The sequence below is a fragment of the Mobula birostris genome, chromosome 7 (genome assembly GCF_030028105.1).
Source record: "Mobula birostris isolate sMobBir1 chromosome 7, sMobBir1.hap1, whole genome shotgun sequence".
In the NCBI taxonomy this organism is placed as follows: domain Eukaryota; kingdom Metazoa; phylum Chordata; class Chondrichthyes; order Myliobatiformes; family Myliobatidae; genus Mobula; species Mobula birostris.
In genome coordinates, this window is record NC_092376.1 from 1,800,476 (window position 1) to 1,820,776 (window position 20,301).

Genomic DNA, 20,301 nt, shown 5'->3' on the forward strand with positions numbered 1-20,301 from the left:
GTTAGTCCCTGTGATCCCGATACCCCGGTGTTCTAGTTAATCCCTGTCACCCCGATGCCCCCTGGGTTCTAGTTAATCCCTGTGACCCCGGTACCCCCGGTGTTCTGGTTAGTCCCTGTGACCCCGATGCCCCCGGTGTTCTGGTTAGTCCCTGTGACCCCGATACCACCGGTGTTCTAGTTAATCCCTGTGACCCCGATACCCCCGGTGTTCTAGTTAATCCCTGTGACCCTGATACCCCCGGTGTTCTAGTTAATCCCTCTGACCCCGATACCCCGGTGTTCTAGTTTATCCCTGTGACCCCGATACCCCCGGTGTTCTGGTTAATCCCTGTGACCCCGATACCCCCTATGTTCTAGTTAATCCCAGTGACCCCGATACTCCCGGTGTTCTGGTTAGTCCCTGTGACCCCAATACCCCCGGTATTCTAGAAATCCCTGTGACCCCGATACCTCCGGTGTTCGAGTTAATCCTTATGACCCCAATACCCCCCGGGTGTTCTAGTTGATCCCTGTGACCCCGATATCCTCAGTGTTCTAGTTGATCCCTGTGACACCGATATCCTGTCTTCTAGTTGATTCCTGTGACCCCGATACCCTCTGGTGTTCTAGTTAATCCCTGTGACCCCGATACCCCTGGTGTTCTAGTTAATCCCTGTGACCCTGATACCCCCGGTGTTCTGGTTAATCCCTGTGACCCCAATACCCCCGGTGTTCTGGTTAGTCCCTGTGACCCCGATACCCCCAGTGTTCTAGTTAATCCCTGTGACCCCGGTACCCCCGGTGTTCTGGTTAGTCCCTGTGACCCCGATACCCCCTATGTTCTAGTTAATCTCTGTGACCCCGATACCCCCGGTGTTCTGGTTAGTCCCTGTGACCCCGATACCACCGGTGTTCTAGTTAATCCCTGTGACCCCGATACCCCCGGTGTTCTAGTTAATCCCTGTGACCCCGATACCCCCGGTGTTCTAGTTAATCCCTGTGACCCCGATACCTCCGGTGTCGAGTTAATCCTTATGACCCCTATTCCCCCCGGGTGTTCTAGTTGATCCCTGTGACCCCGATATCCTCAGTGTTCTAGTTGATCCCTGTGACACCGATATCCTGTGTTCTAGTTGATCCCTGTGACACCAATACCCCCGGTGTTCTGGTTAATCCCTGTGACCCCGATACCCCCGGTGTTCTAGTTAATCCCTGTGACCCCGATACCCCCGGTCTTCTAGTTAATCCCTGTGACCCTGATACCCCCGATGTTCTAGTTTATCCCTGTGACCCCGATACCCCCGGTGTTCTGGTTAATCCCTGTGACCCTGATACCCCCGGTGTTCTCGTTAATCCCTGTGACCCCGATACCCCCGGTGTTCTGGTTAATCCCTGTGACCCCGATACCACTGGTGTACTAGTTAATCCCTGTGACCACGATACCTCCAGTTTTTGTGTTAATCCTTATGACCCCAATATCCCCCCGGTGTTCTGGTTAATCCCTGTGACCCCAATACCCCCTATGTTCTAGTTAATCCCTGTAACTCGATACCTCTGGTGTTCTGGTTCGTCCCTGTGACCCCGATACCCCCGGTGTTCTAGTTAATCCCTGTGACCCCGATACCCCTGGTGTTCTAGTTAATCCCTGTGACCCCGATACCCCCGGTGTTCTAGTTAATCCCTGTGACCCCGATACCCCTGGTGTTCTGGTTAATCCCTGTGACCCCGATACCCCCGGTGTTCTGGTTAGTCCCTGTGACCCCGATACCCCCGGTGTTCTAGTTAATCCCTGTGACCCCGATACCCCCGGTGTTCTACTTAATCACCTTGACCCCGAGACCCGCTGAGTTCCAGTTAATCCCTGTGACCCCGATACTCCCGGTGTTCTAGTTAATCCCTGTGACCCCGATACCCCCGGTGTTCTGGTTAGTCCCTGTGATCCCGATACCCCGGTGTTCTAGTTAATGCCTGTGACCCCGATACCCCCGGTGTTCTGGTTAGTCCCTGTGATCCCGATACCCCGGTGTTCTAGTTAATCCCTGTCACCCCGATGCCCCCTGGGTTCTAGTTAATCCCTGTGACCCCGGTACCCCCGGTGTTCTGGTTAGTCCCTGTGACCCCGATGCCCCCGGTGTTCTGGTTAGTCCCTGTGACCCCGATACCACCGGTGTTCTAGTTAATCCCTGTGACCCCGATACCCCCGGTGTTCTAGTTAATCCCTGTGACCCTGATACCCCCGGTGTTCTAGTTAATCCCTCTGACCCCGATACCCCGGTGTTCTAGTTTATCCCTGTGACCCCGATACCCCCGGTGTTCTGGTTAATCCCTGTGACCCCGATACCCCCTATGTTCTAGTTAATCCCAGTGACCCCGATACTCCCGGTGTTCTGGTTAGTCCCTGTGACCCCAATACCCCCGGTATTCTAGAAATCCCTGTGACCCCGATACCTCCGGTGTTCGAGTTAATCCTTATGACCCCAATACCCCCCGGGTGTTCTAGTTGATCCCTGTGACCCCGATATCCTCAGTGTTCTAGTTGATCCCTGTGACACCGATATCCTGTCTTCTAGTTGATCCCTGTGACCCCGATACCCTCTGGTGTTCTAGTTAGTCCCTGTGACCCCGATACCCCCAGTGTTCTAGTTAATCCCTGTGACCCCGGTACCCCCGGTGTTCTGGTTAGTCCCTGTGACCCCGATACCCCCTATGTTCTAGTTAATCTCTGTGACCCCGATACCCCCGGTGTTCTGGTTAGTCCCTGTGACCCCGATACCACCGGTGTTCTAGTTAATCCCTGTGACCCCGATACCCCCGGTGTTCTAGTTAATCCCTGTGACCCCGATACCCCCGGTGTTCTAGTTAATCCCTGTGACCCCGATACCTCCGGTGTCGAGTTAATCCTTATGACCCCTATTCCCCCCGGGTGTTCTAGTTGATCCCTGTGACCCCGATATCCTCAGTGTTCTAGTTGATCCCTGTGACACCGATATCCTGTGTTCTAGTTGATCCCTGTGACACCAATACCCCCGGTGTTCTGGTTAATCCCTGTGACCCCGATACCCCCGGTGTTCTAGTTAATCCCTGTGACCCTGATACCCCCGGTGTTCTGGTTAATCCCTGTCACCCGGATACCCCCGGTGTTCTGGTTACAGCCTGTGACTCCGATACCCCCTGAGTTCTAGTTAATCCCTGTGACCCCGATACCCCCGGTGTTCTAGTTAATCCCTGTGACCCCGATACCCCCGGTCTTCTAGTTAATCCCTGTGACCCTGATACCCCCGATGTTCTAGTTTATCCCTGTGACCCCGATACCCCCGGTGTTCTGGTTAATCCCTGTGACCCTGATACCCCCGGTGTTCTCGTTAATCCCTGTGACCCCGATACCCCCGGTGTTCTGGTTAATCCCTGTGACCCCGATACCACTGGTGTACTAGTTAATCCCTGTGACCACGATACCTCCAGTTTTTGTGTTAATCCTTATGACCCCAATATCCCCCCGGTGTTCTGGTTAATCCCTGTGACCCCAATATCCCCTATGTTCTAGTTAATCCCTGTAACTCGATACCTCTGGTGTTCTGGTTCGTCCCTGTGACCCCGATACCCCCGGTGTTCTAGTTAATCCCTGTGACCCCGATACCCCTGGTGTTCTAGTTAATCCCTGTGACCCCGATACCCCCGGTGTTCTAGTTAATCCCTGTGACCCCGATACCCCTGGTGTTCTGGTTAATCCCTGTGACCCCGATACCCCCGGTGTTCTGGTTAGTCCCTGTGACCCCGATACCCCCGGTGTTCTAGTTAATCCCTGTGACCCCGATACCCCCGGTGTTCTACTTAATCACCTTGACCCCGAGACCCGCTGAGTTCCAGTTAATCCCTGTGACCCCGATACTCCCGGTGTTCTAGTTAATCCCTGTGACCCCGATACCCCCGGTGTTCTGGTTAGTCCCTGTGATCCCGATACCCCGGTGTTCTAGTTAATGCCTGTGACCCCGATACCCCCGGTGTTCTGGTTAGTCCCTGTGATCCCGATACCCCGGTGTTCTAGTTAATCCCTGTCACCCCGATGCCCCCTGGGTTCTAGTTAATCCCTGTGACCCCGGTACCCCCGGTGTTCTGGTTAGTCCCTGTGACCCCGATGCCCCCGGTGTTCTGGTTAGTCCCTGTGACCCCGATACCACCGGTGTTCTAGTTAATCCCTGTGACCCCGATACCCCCGGTGTTCTAGTTAATCCCTGTGACCCTGATACCCCCGGTGTTCTAGTTAATCCCTCTGACCCCGATACCCCGGTGTTCTAGTTTATCCCTGTGACCCCGATACCCCCGGTGTTCTGGTTAATCCCTGTGACCCCGATACCCCCTATGTTCTAGTTAATCCCAGTGACCCCGATACTCCCGGTGTTCTGGTTAGTCCCTGTGACCCCAATACCCCCGGTATTCTAGAAATCCCTGTGACCCCGATACCTCCGGTGTTCGAGTTAATCCTTATGACCCCAATACCCCCCGGGTGTTCTAGTTGATCCCTGTGACCCCGATATCCTCAGTGTTCTAGTTGATCCCTGTGACACCGATATCCTGTCTTCTAGTTGATCCCTGTGACCCCGATACCCTCTGGTGTTCTAGTTAGTCCCTGTGACCCCGATACCCCCAGTGTTCTAGTTAATCCCTGTGACCCCGGTACCCCCGGTGTTCTGGTTAGTCCCTGTGACCCCGATACCCCCTATGTTCTAGTTAATCTCTGTGACCCCGATACCCCCGGTGTTCTGGTTAGTCCCTGTGACCCCGATACCACCGGTGTTCTAGTTAATCCCTGTGACCCCGATACCCCCGGTGTTCTAGTTAATCCCTGTGACCCCGATACCCCCGGTGTTCTAGTTAATCCCTGTGACCCCGATACCTCCGGTGTCGAGTTAATCCTTATGACCCCTATTCCCCCCGGGTGTTCTAGTTGATCCCTGTGACCCCGATATCCTCAGTGTTCTAGTTGATCCCTGTGACACCGATATCCTGTGTTCTAGTTGATCCCTGTGACACCAATACCCCCGGTGTTCTGGTTAATCCCTGTGACCCCGATACCCCCGGTGTTCTAGTTAATCCCTGTGACCCTGATACCCCCGGTGTTCTGGTTAATCCCTGTCACCCGGATACCCCCGGTGTTCTGGTTACAGCCTGTGACTCCGATACCCCCTGAGTTCTAGTTAATCCCTGTGACCCCGATACCCCCGGTGTTCTAGTTAATCCCTGTGACCCCGATACCCCCGGTCTTCTAGTTAATCCCTGTGACCCTGATACCCCCGATGTTCTAGTTTATCCCTGTGACCCCGATACCCCCGGTGTTCTGGTTAATCCCTGTGACCCTGATACCCCCGGTGTTCTCGTTAATCCCTGTGACCCCGATACCCCCGGTGTTCTGGTTAATCCCTGTGACCCCGATACCACTGGTGTACTAGTTAATCCCTGTGACCACGATACCTCCAGTTTTTGTGTTAATCCTTATGACCCCAATATCCCCCCGGTGTTCTGGTTAATCCCTGTGACCCCAATATCCCCTATGTTCTAGTTAATCCCTGTAACTCGATACCTCTGGTGTTCTGGTTCGTCCCTGTGACCCCGATACCCCCGGTGTTCTAGTTAATCCCTGTGACCCCGATACCCCCGGTGTTCTAGTTAATCCCTGTGACCCCGATATCCCCGGTGTTCTAGTTAATCCCTGTGACCCCGATACCCCCGGTGTTCTAGTTAATCCCAGTGACCCCGATACCTCCGGTGTTTGAGTTAATCCTTATGAACCCCTATTCCCCCCGGGTGTTCTAGTTGATCCCTGTGACCCCGATATCCTCAGTGTTCTAGTTGATCCCTGTGACACCGATATCCTGTGTTCTAGTTGATCCCTGTGACCCCGATACCCCCTGGTGTTCTAGTTAATCCCTGTGACCCCGATACCCCCGGTGTTCTGGTTAATCCCTGTGACCCCGATACCCCCGGTGTTCTAGTTAATCCCTGTGACACCGATACCCCCGGTGTTCTAGTTAAGCCCTGTGACCCCGATACCCCCGGTGTTCTAGTTAATCCCTGTGACCCCGATACCCCCGGTCTTCTAGTTAATCCCTGTGACCCTGATACCCCCGGTGTTCTAGTTTATCCCTGTGACCCCGATACCCCCGGTGTTCTGGTTAATCCCTGTGACCCCGATACCCCCTGAGTTCTAGTTAATCTCTGTGACCCCGGTACCCCCGGTGTTCTGGTTAGTCCCTGTGACCCCGATACCCCCCATGTTCTAGTTAATCCCTGTGACCCCGATACCCCCGGTGTTCTGGTTAGTCCCTGTGACCCCGATACCACCGGTGTTCTAGTTAATCCCTGTGACCCCGATACTCCCGGTGTTCTAGTTAATCCCTGTGACCCCGATACCCCCGGTGTTCTGGTTAATCCCTGTGATCCCGATACCCCCAGTGTTCTGGTTAATCCCTGTGACCCCAATACCCCTGGTGTTCTGGTTAGTCCCTGTGACCCCGATACCCCCGGTGTTCTAGTTAATCCCTGTGACCCCGATACCCCCGGTGTTCTAGTTAATCCCTGTGACCCCGATACCCCCGGTGTTCTGGTTAGTCCCTGTGATCCCGATACCCCGGTGTTCTAGTTAATCCCTGTGACCCCGATACCCCTTGAGTTCTGGTTAATCCCTGATACCCCCTGAGTTGTGGTTAATCCCTGTGACCCCGATATCCTCAGTGTTCTAGTTGATCCCTGTGACACCGATATCCTGTGTTCTAGTTGATCCCTGTGACCCCGATACCCCCTGGTGTTCTAGTTAATCCCTGTGGCCCCGATACCCCCGGTGTTCTGGTTAATCCCTGTGACCCCGATACCCCCGGTGTTCTAGTTAATCCCTGTGACACCGATACCCTGGTGTTTGAGTTAATCCTTATGACCCCTATTCCCCCCGGGTGTTCTAGTTGATCCCTGTGACCCCGATATCCTCAGTGTTCCAGTTGATCCCTGTGACCCCGATACCCCCGGTGTTCTGGTTATTCCCTGTGATCCCGATACCCCGGTGTTCTAGTTAATCCCTGTGACCCCGATACCCCTGAGTTCTGGTTAATCCCCGATACCCCCGGTGTTCTAGTTAATCCCTGTGACCCCGATACCCACAGTGTTCTGGTTAATCCCTGTGACCGCAATACCCCTGGTGTTCTGGTTAGTCCCTGTGACCCCGATACCCCCGGTGTTCTAGTTAATCCCTGTGACCCCGGTACCCCCGGTGTTCTGGTTATTCCCTGTGACCGCAATACCCCTGGTGTTCTGGTTAGTCCCTGTGACCCCGATACCCCCAGTGTTCTAGTTAATCTCTGTGACCCCGATACCCCCGGTGTTCTGGTTAATCCCTGTGACCCCGATACCCCCGGTGTTCTAGTTAATCCCTGTGACCCCGATACCCCCGGTGTTCTAGTTAATCCCTGTGACCCCGATACCATCGGTGTTCTGGTTAATCCCTGTGACCCCGATACCCCCGGTGTTCTGGTAAATCGCTGTGACCCCGATACCCCCGGTGTTCTGGTTAGTCCCTGTGACCCCGATATCCCCGGTGTTCTAGTTAATCCCTGTGACCCCGATACCCCCGGTGTTCTGGTTAGTCCCTGTGATCCCGATACCCCCGGTGTTCTAGTTAATCCCTGTGACCCCGATCCCCCCGGTGTTCTAGTTAATCCCTGTGACCCCTTTACCCCCGGTGTTCTAGTTAATCCCTGTGACCCCGATACCCCCGGTATTCTACTTAATCACCTTGTCCCCGATACCCCCGGTGTTCTGGTTAGTCCCTGTGACCCCGATACCCCCGGTGTTCTGGTTAGTCCCTGTGACCCCGATACCCCCGGTGTTCTAGTTAATCCCTGTGACCCCGATACCTCCGGTGTTCGAGTTAATCCTTATGACCCCAATACCCCCCCCCGGGTGTTCTAGTTGATCCCTGTGACCCCGATATCCTCAGTGTTCTAGTTGATCCCTGTGACACCGATATCCTGTGTTCTAGTTGATCCCTGTGACCCCGATACCCCCTGGTGTTCTAGTTAATCCCTGTGACCCCGATACCCCCGGTGTTCTGGTTAGTCCCTGTGACCCCGATACCCCCAGTGTTCTGGTTAATCCCTGTGACCCCAATACCCCCAGTGTTCTGGTTAATCCCTGTAACCCCAATACGCCCGGTCTTCTGGTTAGTCCCTGTGACCCCGATACCCCCGGTGTTCTAGTTAATCCCTGTGACACCGATACCCTGGTGTTTGAGTTAATCCTTATGACCCCTATTCCCCCCGGGTGTTCTAGTTGATCCCTGTGACCCCGATATCCTCAGTGTTCCAGTTGATCCCTGTGACCCCGATACCCCCGGTGTTCTGGTTATTCCCTGTGATCCCGATACCCCGGTGTTCTAGTTAATCCCTGTGACCCCGATACCCCTGAGTTCTGGTTAATCCCCGATACCCCCGGTGTTCTAGTTAATCCCTGTGACCCCAATACCCACAGTGTTCTGGTTAATCCCTGTGACCGCAATACCCCTGGTGTTCTGGTTAGTCCCTGTGACCCCGATACCCCCGGTGTTCTAGTTAATCCCTGTGACCCCGATACCCCCGGTGTTCTGGTTATTCCCTGTGACCGCAATACCCCTGGTGTTCTGGTTAGTCCCTGTGACCCCGATACCCCCGGTGTTCTAGTTAATCCCTGTGACCCCGATACCCCCGGTGTTCTGGTTAGTCCCTGTGATCCCGATACCCCGGTGTTCTAGTTAATCCCTGTGACCCCGATACCCCCTGAGTTCTAGTTAATCCCTGTGACTCCGATATCCCAGGTGTTCTAATTAATCGCTGTGACCCCGATACCCCCGGTGTTCTAGTTAATCCCTGTGATCCCGATACCCCCAGTGTTCTAGTTAATCTCTGTGACCCCGATACCCCCGGTGTTCTGGTTAATCCCTGTGACCCCGATACCCCCGGTGTTCTAGTTAATCCCTGTGACCCCGATACCCCCGGTGTTCTAGTTAATCCCTGTGACCCCGATACCATCGGTGTTCTGGTTAATCCCTGTGACCCCGATACCCCCGGTGTTCTGGTAAATCGCTGTGACCCCGATACCCCCGGTGTTCTGGTTAGTCCCTGTGACCCCGATATCCCCGGTGTTCTAGTTAATCCCTGTGACCCCGATACCCCCGGTGTTCTGGTTAGTCCCTGTGATCCCGATACCCCCGGTGTTCTAGTTAATCCCTGTGACCCCGATCCCCCCGGTGTTCTAGTTAATCCCTGTGACCCCTTTACCCCCGGTGTTCTAGTTAATCCCTGTGACCCCGATACCCCCGGTATTCTACTTAATCACCTTGTCCCCGATACCCCCGGTGTTCTGGTTAGTCCCTGTGACCCCGATACCCCCGGTGTTCTGGTTAGTCCCTGTGACCCCGATACCCCCGGTGTTCTAGTTAATCCCTGTGACCCCGATACCTCCGGTGTTCGAGTTAATCCTTATGACCCCAATACCCCCCCCCCCGGGTGTTCTAGTTGATCCCTGTGACCCCGATACCCCCTGGTGTTCTAGTTAATCCCTGTGACCCCGATACCCCCGGTGTTCTGGTTAGTCCCTGTGACCCCGATACCCCCAGTGTTCTGGTTAATCCCTGTGACCCCAATACCCCCAGTGTTCTGGTTAATCCCTGTGACCCCAATACGCCCGGTCTTCTGGTTAGTCCCTGTGACCCCGATACCCCTGGTGTTCTGGTTAATCCCTGTGACCCCAATACCCCTGGTGTTCTGGTTAGTCCCTGTGACCCCGATACCCCCAGTGTTCTAGTTAATCCCTGTGACCCCGATACCCCCGGTGTTCTAGTTAATCCCTGTGACCCCGATACCCCCGGTGTTCTGGTTAGTCCCTGTGATCCCGATACCCCCAGTGTTCTGATTAATCCCTGTGACCCCAATACCCCCGGTGTTCTGGTTAGTCCCTGTGACCCCGATACCCCCGGTGTTCTAGTTAATCCCTGTGACCCCGATACCCCCGGTGTTCTAGTTAATCCCTGTGACCCCGATACCCCCGGTGTTCTGGTTAGTCCCTGTGATCCCGATACCCCGGTGTTCTAGTTAATCCCTGTGACCCCGATACCCCCTGAGTTCTGGTTAATCCCTGATACCCCCTGAGTTCTGGTTAATCCCTGTGACCCCGATATCCTCAGTGTTCTAGTTGATCCCTGTGACACCGATATCCTGTGTTCTAGTTGAACCCTGTGACCCCGATACCCCCTGGTGTTCTAGTTAATCCCTGTGGCCCCGATACCCCCGGTGTTCTAGTTAATCCCTGTGATCCCGATACCCCCGGTGTTCTAGTTAATCTCTGTGACCCCGATACTCCCGGTGTTCTGGTTAATCCCTGTGACCCCGATACCCCCGGTGTTCTAGTTAATCCCTGTGACCCCGATACCCCCGGTGTTCTAGTTAATCCCTGTGACCCCGATACCATCGGTGTTCTGGTTAATCCCTGTGACCCCGATACCCCCGGTGTTCTGGTTAATCCCTGTGACCCCGATACCCCCGGTGTTCTGGTTAGTCCCTGTGACCCCGATATCCCCGGTGTTCTAGTTAATCCCTGTGACCCCGATACCCCCGGTGTTCTACTTAATCACCTTGTCCCCGATACCCCCGGTGTTCTGGTTAGTCCCTGTGACCCCGATACCCCCAGTGTTTTGGTTAATCCCTGTGACCCCGATACCCCCGGTGTTCTGGTTAGTCCCTGTGACCCCGGTGTTCTAGTTAATCCCTGTGACCCCGATACCCCCGGTGTTCTAGTTAATCCCTGTGACCCCTTTACCCCCGGTGTTCTAGTTAATCCCTGTAACCCCAATACGCCCGGTCTTCTGGTTAGTCCCTGTGACCCCGATACCCCCGGTGTTCTAGTTAATCCCTGTGACACCGATACCCTGGTGTTTGAGTTAATCCTTATGACCCCTATTCCCCCCGGGTGTTCTAGTTGATCCCTGTGACCCCGATATCCTCAGTGTTCCAGTTGATCCCTGTGACCCCGATACCCCCGGTGTTCTGGTTATTCCCTGTGATCCCGATACCCCGGTGTTCTAGTTAATCCCTGTGACCCCGATACCCCTGAGTTCTGGTTAATCCCCGATACCCCCGGTGTTCTAGTTAATCCCTGTGACCCCAATACCCACAGTGTTCTGGTTAATCCCTGTGACCGCAATACCCCTGGTGTTCTGGTTAGTCCCTGTGACCCCGATACCCCCGGTGTTCTAGTTAATCCCTGTGACCCCGATACCCCCGGTGTTCTGGTTATTCCCTGTGACCGCAATACCCCTGGTGTTCTGGTTAGTCCCTGTGACCCCGATACCCCCGGTGTTCTAGTTAATCCCTGTGACCCCGATACCCCCGGTGTTCTGGTTAGTCCCTGTGATCCCGATACCCCGGTGTTCTAGTTAATCCCTGTGACCCCGATACCCCCTGAGTTCTAGTTAATCCCTGTGACTCCGATATCCCAGGTGTTCTAATTAATCGCTGTGACCCCGATACCCCCGGTGTTCTAGTTAATCCCTGTGATCCCGATACCCCCAGTGTTCTAGTTAATCTCTGTGACCCCGATACCCCCGGTGTTCTGGTTAATCCCTGTGACCCCGATACCCCCGGTGTTCTAGTTAATCCCTGTGACCCCGATACCCCCGGTGTTCTAGTTAATCCCTGTGACCCCGATACCATCGGTGTTCTGGTTAATCCCTGTGACCCCGATACCCCCGGTGTTCTGGTAAATCGCTGTGACCCCGATACCCCCGGTGTTCTGGTTAGTCCCTGTGACCCCGATATCCCCGGTGTTCTAGTTAATCCCTGTGACCCCGATACCCCCGGTGTTCTGGTTAGTCCCTGTGATCCCGATACCCCCGGTGTTCTAGTTAATCCCTGTGACCCCGATCCCCCCGGTGTTCTAGTTAATCCCTGTGACCCCTTTACCCCCGGTGTTCTAGTTAATCCCTGTGACCCCGATACCCCCGGTATTCTACTTAATCACCTTGTCCCCGATACCCCCGGTGTTCTGGTTAGTCCCTGTGACCCCGATACCCCCGGTGTTCTGGTTAGTCCCTGTGACCCCGATACCCCCGGTGTTCTAGTTAATCCCTGTGACCCCGATACCTCCGGTGTTCGAGTTAATCCTTATGACCCCAATACCCCCCCCCCGGGTGTTCTAGTTGATCCCTGTGACCCCGATACCCCCTGGTGTTCTAGTTAATCCCTGTGACCCCGATACCCCCGGTGTTCTGGTTAGTCCCTGTGACCCCGATACCCCCAGTGTTCTGGTTAATCCCTGTGACCCCAATACCCCCAGTGTTCTGGTTAATCCCTGTGACCCCAATACGCCCGGTCTTCTGGTTAGTCCCTGTGACCCCGATACCCCTGGTGTTCTGGTTAATCCCTGTGACCCCAATACCCCTGGTGTTCTGGTTAGTCCCTGTGACCCCGATACCCCCAGTGTTCTAGTTAATCCCTGTGACCCCGATACCCCCGGTGTTCTAGTTAATCCCTGTGACCCCGATACCCCCGGTGTTCTGGTTAGTCCCTGTGATCCCGATACCCCCAGTGTTCTGATTAATCCCTGTGACCCCAATACCCCCGGTGTTCTGGTTAGTCCCTGTGACCCCGATACCCCCGGTGTTCTAGTTAATCCCTGTGACCCCGATACCCCCGGTGTTCTAGTTAATCCCTGTGACCCCGATACCCCCGGTGTTCTGGTTAGTCCCTGTGATCCCGATACCCCGGTGTTCTAGTTAATCCCTGTGACCCCGATACCCCCTGAGTTCTGGTTAATCCCTGATACCCCCTGAGTTCTGGTTAATCCCTGTGACCCCGATATCCTCAGTGTTCTAGTTGATCCCTGTGACACCGATATCCTGTGTTCTAGTTGAACCCTGTGACCCCGATACCCCCTGGTGTTCTAGTTAATCCCTGTGGCCCCGATACCCCCGGTGTTCTAGTTAATCCCTGTGATCCCGATACCCCCGGTGTTCTAGTTAATCTCTGTGACCCCGATACTCCCAGTGTTCTGGTTAATCCCTGTGACCCCGATACCCCCGGTGTTCTAGTTAATCCCTGTGACCCCGATACCCCCGGTGTTCTAGTTAATCCCTGTGACCCCGATACCATCGGTGTTCTGGTTAATCCCTGTGACCCCGATACCCCCGGTGTTCTGGTTAATCCCTGTGACCCCGATACCCCCGGTGTTCTGGTTAGTCCCTGTGACCCCGATATCCCCGGTGTTCTAGTTAATCCCTGTGACCCCGATACCCCCGGTGTTCTACTTAATCACCTTGTCCCCGATACCCCCGGTGTTCTGGTTAGTCCCTGTGACCCCGATACCCCCAGTGTTTTGGTTAATCCCTGTGACCCCGATACCCCCGGTGTTCTGGTTAGTCCCTGTGACCCCGGTGTTCTAGTTAATCCCTGTGACCCCGATACCCCCGGTGTTCTAGTTAATCCCTGTGACCCCTTTACCCCCGGTGTTCTAGTTAATCCCTGTGACCCCGATACCCCCGGTGTTCTAGTTAATCCCTGTGACCCCGATACCCCCGGTATTCTACTTAATCACCTTGTCCCCGATACCCCCGGTGTTCTGGTTAGTCCCTGTGACCCCGATACCCCCGGTGTTTTGGTTAATCCCTGTGACCCTGATACCCCCGGTGTTCTGGTTAGTCCCTGTGACCCCGATACCCCCGGTGTTCTAGTTAATCCCTGTGACCCCGATACCCCCGGTGTTCGAGTTAATCCTTATGACCCCAATACCCCCCCCGGGTGTTCTAGTTGATCCCTGTGACCCCGATATCCTCAATGTTCTAGTTGATCCCTGTGACACCGATATCCTGTGTTCTAGTTGATCCCTGTGACCCCGATACCCCCTGGTGTTCTAGTTAATCCCTGTGACCCCGATACCCCCGGTGTTCTGGTTAGTCCCTGTGACCCCGATACCCCCGGTGTTCTAGTTAATCCCTGTGACCCCGATACCCCTGGTGTTCTAGTTAATCCCTGTGACCCCGATACCCCCGGTGTTCTAGTTAATCCCTGTGACCCCGATACCCCTGGTGTTCTGGTTAATCCCTGTGACCCCGATACCCCCGGTGTTCTGGTTAGTCCCTGTGACCCCGATACCCCCGGTGTTCTAGTTAATCCCTGTGACCCCGATACCCCCGGTGTTCTACTTAATCACCTTGACCCCGATACGCCCGGTGTTCTGGTTAGTCCCTGTGACCCCGATACCCCCGGTGTTCTAGTTAATCCCTCTGACCCCGATACCCCCGGTGTTCTGGTTAGTCCCTGTGACCCCGATACCCCTGGTGTTCTAGTTAATCCCTGTGACCCCGATACCCCCGGTGTTCTAGTTAATCCCGGTGACCCCGATACCCCCGGTGTTCGAGTTAATCCTTATGACCCCAATACCCCCCCGGGTGTTCTAGTTGATCCCTGTGACCCCGATATCCTCAGTGTTCTAGTTGATCCCTGTGACACCGATATCCTGTGTTCTAGTTAAGCCTTGTGACCCCGATACCCCCGGTGTTCTAGTTAATTCCTGTGACCCCAATACCCCCAGTGTTCTGGTTAATCCCTGTGACCCCAATACGCCCGGTGTTCTGGTTAGTCCCTGTGACCCCGATACCCCCGGTGTTCTAGTTAATCCCTGTGACCCCGAGACCTGCTGAGTTCTAGTTAATCCCTGTGACCCCGATACCCCCGGTGTTCTAGTTAATCCCTGTGACCCCGATACCCCCGGTGTTCTGGTTAGTCCCTGTGATACCGATACCCCGGTGTTCTAGTTAATCCCTGTGACCCTGATCCCCCCTGAGTTCTAGTTAATCCCTGTGACACCGATACCCCCGGTGTTCTAGTTAAGCCCTGTGACCCCGATACCCCCGGTGTTCTAGTTAATTCCTGTGACCCCAATACCCCCAGTGTTCTGGTTAATCCCTGTGACCCCAATACGCCCGGTGTTCTGGTTAGTCCCTGTGACCCCGATACCCCCGGTGTTCTAGTTAATCCCTGTGACCCCGAGACCTGCTGAGTTCTAGTTAATCCCTGTGACCCCGATACCCCCGGTGTTCTAGTTAATCCCTGTGACCCCGATACCCCCGGTGTTCTGGTTAGTCCCTGTGATACCGATACCCCGGTGTTCTAGTTAATCCCTGTGACCCTGATCCCCCCTGAGTTCTAGTTAATCCCTGTGACACCGATACCCCCGGTGTTCTAGTTAAGCCCTGTGACCCCGATACCCCCGGTGTTCTGGTTAATCCTTGTGACCCCAATACCCCCGGTGTTCTGGTTCAGGGGTCCCCAACCCTTTTTGAATTGCGGACTGGTTTAATATTGACAATATTCTTGCGGACCGGCCGACCCGGGGGGGTGGCGTTGTTCCCAACGGACGAGAGTAGCAGTCAGATTCGTTGTTTACCCAGAGTAAGACTACAATGACCATGAAGCCTTGCGTGGGCACCTGTGTGCGCATGCGTGTACGTGCCGATTCCCCTCCCCCCCCCTTACAAATTGATTTTAGCTATTCTGTTTGGGTGGGGGAGGGTGTTAATCACAACCGGAATACAGGTGATAAGTGGCTAATGTACTCAATTTCGTTTCTAAAAGGGTTTATCTAAGGAATTTAATATTAAACACAGCGCATATTTTCCTCGCATGAATATAGAGATAAGTCAATTATCGGGGAGCTTGAAATAAATATGGCACGAACTTCCAATAGAAGTGGTAGAGGCAGGTTCGATATTATCATTTAAAGAAAAAATGGATAGGTATATGGACAGGAAAGGAATGGAAGGTTATGGGCTGAGTGCAGTTCGGTGGGACTAGGTGATAGTAGCGTTTGGCATGCACTAGAAGGGCAGAGATCGCCTGTTTCCATGCTGTAATTGTTATATGGTTATATAAGTCAATAGCATCATAGCATTTTAAGTAACGTTTGGATATTAAACACACAGCACATATTTTCCCCGTATGAACATATAAAATCATTGCAACACACCAATATCGCTGAATCAATGGGAGCCCTGGGCTTGTTTTCTTGCAGCAAGACGATCCTATCGAGCGGTGATAGGAGACAGCGATACTTGAACGGGGTTCCTTGTGTCCAGTCTATTCCGCAATTTAGTTTTCGTTGCATTCGTTGCAGAGATAGCAACGTTTTCAGTGCTTTCGTGGCTATCTCAGGATATTCAGCCTTGACTTTGATCCAGAATGCCAGCAGAGATGTTATGTCAAACATACCTTTCTGCCCGCCGTCATTTGCAAACTGGAGGAGTTGATCTCCTTCCCGCGCTGACATGAATGATGTGTGCGTAATGACTGCGCATGTGTTCAAGCTCAACGGGGGGGGTGACAGGGAATGAGAAAAGGTGCAGCTGACTCATATCGCCAAATCATATCGTTTCCTCGCGGCCCAGTAGCGAATGCTTTGTGGCTTGACACCGGTCCGTGGCCCGGTGGTTGGGGACCGCTGTTCTAGTTAATCCCTGTGACCCCGATACCCCCGGGTGTTCTGGTTAGTCCCTGTGACCGCGATACCCCTGGTGTTCTAGTTAATCCCTGTGACCCCGATACCCTCGGTGTTCTACTTAATCACCTTGTCCCCGATACCCCCGGTGTTCTGGTTAATCCCTGTGACCCCGATACCCCCAGTTAGCGAGCTACTGCTGCTGACCCGGGTAGAATGTTGGATGATGGGATAACCTGGGGGTCAGCTGTGTTTGTTGTGTGTTTGGGCCTGGGGTGTGGAGGAATTAGTTATGAGTGGCCGCAGGATGAGGAGTGTGTGCTGGGTACGGAGCGGGAAGCGTGTGCAGCCCGTCACTGGGCCCGGCGCAGGCCGCGTGTGGGGAGCCATTGCAGAGTGGACAGTGAGTGGTCCATTGATCAGGTGGTCTCTTTGTGCCCGCAGCTCTGGAAGGGCCGCTGGCAGGGTAACGACATTGTGGTCAAGGTGTTGAAGGTGCGAGACTGGACCACACGCAAGAGCAGGGACTTCAACGAGGAAAACCCCAAACTCAGGTGGCGGCATGGGGGGGTTTGTGTGGGGGTAGAGGCAGTGCCAGGGTGGTTGTGTGAGGGGGAATGTGGCTGTTGGGAGAGTGATGGAGTCGGGCAATTGTGGGTGTGTAGTGTTCGGGTGGGGACTGTGGGGCAGGAGCAGAGGGAGGGAGATGGAGGTGTGGGCTGGGGGGTGTGGTGTTTGGGCAGGGGACTGTTGAACATTGGGCAGGACCATAGGGGGAGGAGCGGAGGGAGGGTGAGATGAGGGTGTGGTGGGGGAGGGGCGGGATGGTGTGAGGTGTTAGTGTTCAGGCGGGTGGGGCTGTTGAGAATCGGACGGACTGTGGGGGAAAGAGTGGGGGGAGGGTGGATGGGGTTGTGGTGTGGGGTGCTGGGAGATGTTAGTGTTTGGGTGGGGCTGTTGAGAATCGGACAGGGACTGTGGGGGAAAGAGTGGGGGGAGGGTGGATGGGGTTGTGGTGTGGGGTGCTGGGAGATGTTAGTGTTTGGGTGGGGCTGTTGAGAATCGGACAGGGACTGTGGGGGAAAGAGTGGGGGGAGGGTGGATGGGGTTGTGGTGTGGGGTGCTGGGAGATGTTAGTGTTTGGGTGGGGCTGTTGAGAATCGGACAGGGACTCGGGGAGGAGTGGAGGGAGGGTGGATGGGAGTGTGGTGTGGGATGGTGGGAGGTGTTAGTGTTTGGGTGGGGCTGTTGAGAATCGGACAGGGACTCTGGGGGAGGAGTGGAGGGAAGGTGGATGGGGGTGTGGTGTGGGATGGTGGGAGGTGTTAGTGTTTGGGTGGGGCTGTTGAGAATCGGACAGGGACTCTGGGGGAGGAGTGGAGGGAAGGTGGATGGGGGTGTGGTGTGGGATGGTGGGAGGTGTTAGTGTTTGGGTGGGGCTGTTGAGAATCGGACAGGGACTCTGGAGGAGGAGTGGAGGGAGGGTGGATGGGGGTGTGGTGTGGGATGGTGGGAGGTGTTAGTGTTTGGGTGGGGCTGTTGAGAATCGGACAGGGACTCTGGGGGAGGAGTGGAGGGAGGGTGGATGGGGGTGTGGGCTGGGATGGTGGTGTCAGGGCAGGTGAATACTGGACAGAGGGTGAGGCAAGTGTGTGACAGCATTCAGCCCTGTTCGGGTCACACTCTCCATATGTGGAATCATTTGCTAATTATCTCTGATTTCACTCTGACCCACAGAATATTCTCACATCCTAACGTGCTGCCGGTGCTGGGCGCCTGTCAGTCTCCTCCTGCTCCCCACCCCATCATTATCACACACTGGATGCCTTACGGATCTCTCTACAACGTTCTGCACGAGGGAACAAGTGAGTGCAGGTGTGGGCATGGGGATGCCGATCCTCTTTAACCTCTGAGGGTCTGTTCACACACAGCTGACTCTGTATGTTGCCCTTGCCGAGGGAGAAGTGCGTGTCATCGTCTGGGCCTCACTGAGGGAGGAGTGTGTCCTTGTCTGGCTCTCACCGAGGGAGGAGTGTGTGTTTACTGGACACTAGACACTAGAATACTGCAGCACAGTACAGGTCCTTTGGGCCTCAATGTGCCGACCCATATATTCCTTAAAAAACATGTACTAAACCCACACTACCCCATAACCCTCTATTTTTCTTTCATCCATGTGCCTATCCAAGAGGCTCTTAAATACCCCTAATGTTTTAGCCTCCACCACCATCCCTGGCAAGTCATTCCAGGCACCCACAACCCTCTGTGTAAAAAACTTACCCCGATGTCTCCCCTAAACTTCCCTCCCTTAACTTTGCACATATGCCTTCTGGTGTTTGCTGTTCATGCCCTGGGAAACAGGTACTGGCTATCCACCCTATCTATGCCTCTCATAATCATGTAGACCTCTATCAAGTCCCCTCTCATCCTTCTACGCTCCAAAGAGAAAAGTCCCAGCTCTGCTAACCTTGCCTCATAAGACTTGTTTTCCAATCCAGGCAACATCCTGGTAAATCTCCTCTGCACCCTCTCTATAGCTTCCACATCCTTCCTCTAATGAGGTGACCAGAGCTGAACAATACTTTAAGTGTGGTCTCACCAGCAATTAGTAAAGTTGCAATATGACCTCTCTACTCTTGAACTCAATCCCCCTATTAATGAAGCCTAGCATCCCATAGGCCTTCTTAACTATCCTATCAACCTGTGCAGCGACGAGAGATGTATGGATTTGAACCCCAAGGTCCCTCTGTTCATCCACACTCTTAAGTAACCGACCGTTAACCCTGTACTCAGCTTCTGGTTTGCCCTTCCAAAATGCATCACCTCACACTTATCCGGATTGAACTCCATCTGCCACTTTTTGCCCAACTCTGCATCCTGTCTATATCCTCTTGTAACCTTTGACAACCTACAGCTCCATCCACAACTCCTCCAATCTTGGTGTCATAAGACCATAAGACAAAGGAGCCGAAGTAGGCCATTCGGCCCATCGAGTCTGCTCCACCATTTTATCATGAGCTGATCCATTTTATCCTATTTAGTCCCACTGCCCCGCCTTCTCACCATAACCTTTGATGCCCTGGCTACTCAGATACCTATCAATCTCTGCCTTAAAGACACCCAATGACTTGGCCTCCACTGCTGCCCGTGGCAACAAATTCCATAGATTCACCACCCTCTGACTAAAAAATTTTTTTCGCATTTCTGTTCTGAAAGGGCGCCCTTCAATCCTGAAGTCATGCCCTCTCGTACTAGACTCCCCCATCATGGGAAACAACTCTGCCACATCCACTCTGTCCATGTCTTTCAAAATTCGAAATGTTGCCATGAGGTCCCCCCTCATTCTTCTAAACTCCAAGGAATACAGTCCAAGAGCGGACAAACGTTCCTCATATGTTAACCCTCTCATTCCCGGAATCATTCTAGTGAATCTTCTCTGTACCCTCTCCAACGTCAGCACATCCTTTCTTAAATAAGGAGACCAAAACTGCCCACTGTACTCCAAGTGAGGTCTTACCAGCACCTTATAGAGCCTCAACATCACATCCCTGCTCCTATACTCTATTCCTGTAGAAATGAATGCCAACATTGCATTCGCCTTCTTCACTACTGACTCAACCTGGAGGTTAACTTTAAGGGAATCCTGTACGAGGACTCCCAAGTCCCGTTGCATCTCAGAACTTTGAATTCTTTCCCCATTTAAATAATAGTCTGCCCGTTTATTTTTTTTGCCAAAGTGCATAACCATACACTTTCCAACATTGTACTTCATTTGCCACTTCTCTGCCCATTCTTCCAATCTATCCAAGTCTCT

The 20,301-nt window shown here is 53.8% G+C and overlaps 1 protein-coding gene across 2 annotated transcripts in view; it reads left to right on the top strand.

The window, feature by feature from the left end:
• ilk (integrin-linked kinase) overlaps positions 1-20,301 on the top strand; it is a 122,486-nt gene that overhangs the window by 76,278 nt on the left and 25,907 nt on the right. For both annotated transcript variants that reach the window (XM_072262426.1, XM_072262428.1), the window contains exons 8-9: positions 16,932-17,041; positions 18,225-18,352. In XM_072262426.1, the coding sequence (XP_072118527.1) occupies positions 16,932-17,041; positions 18,225-18,352 (238 nt within the window). The remainder of the gene's footprint in view (positions 1-16,931; positions 17,042-18,224; positions 18,353-20,301) is intronic.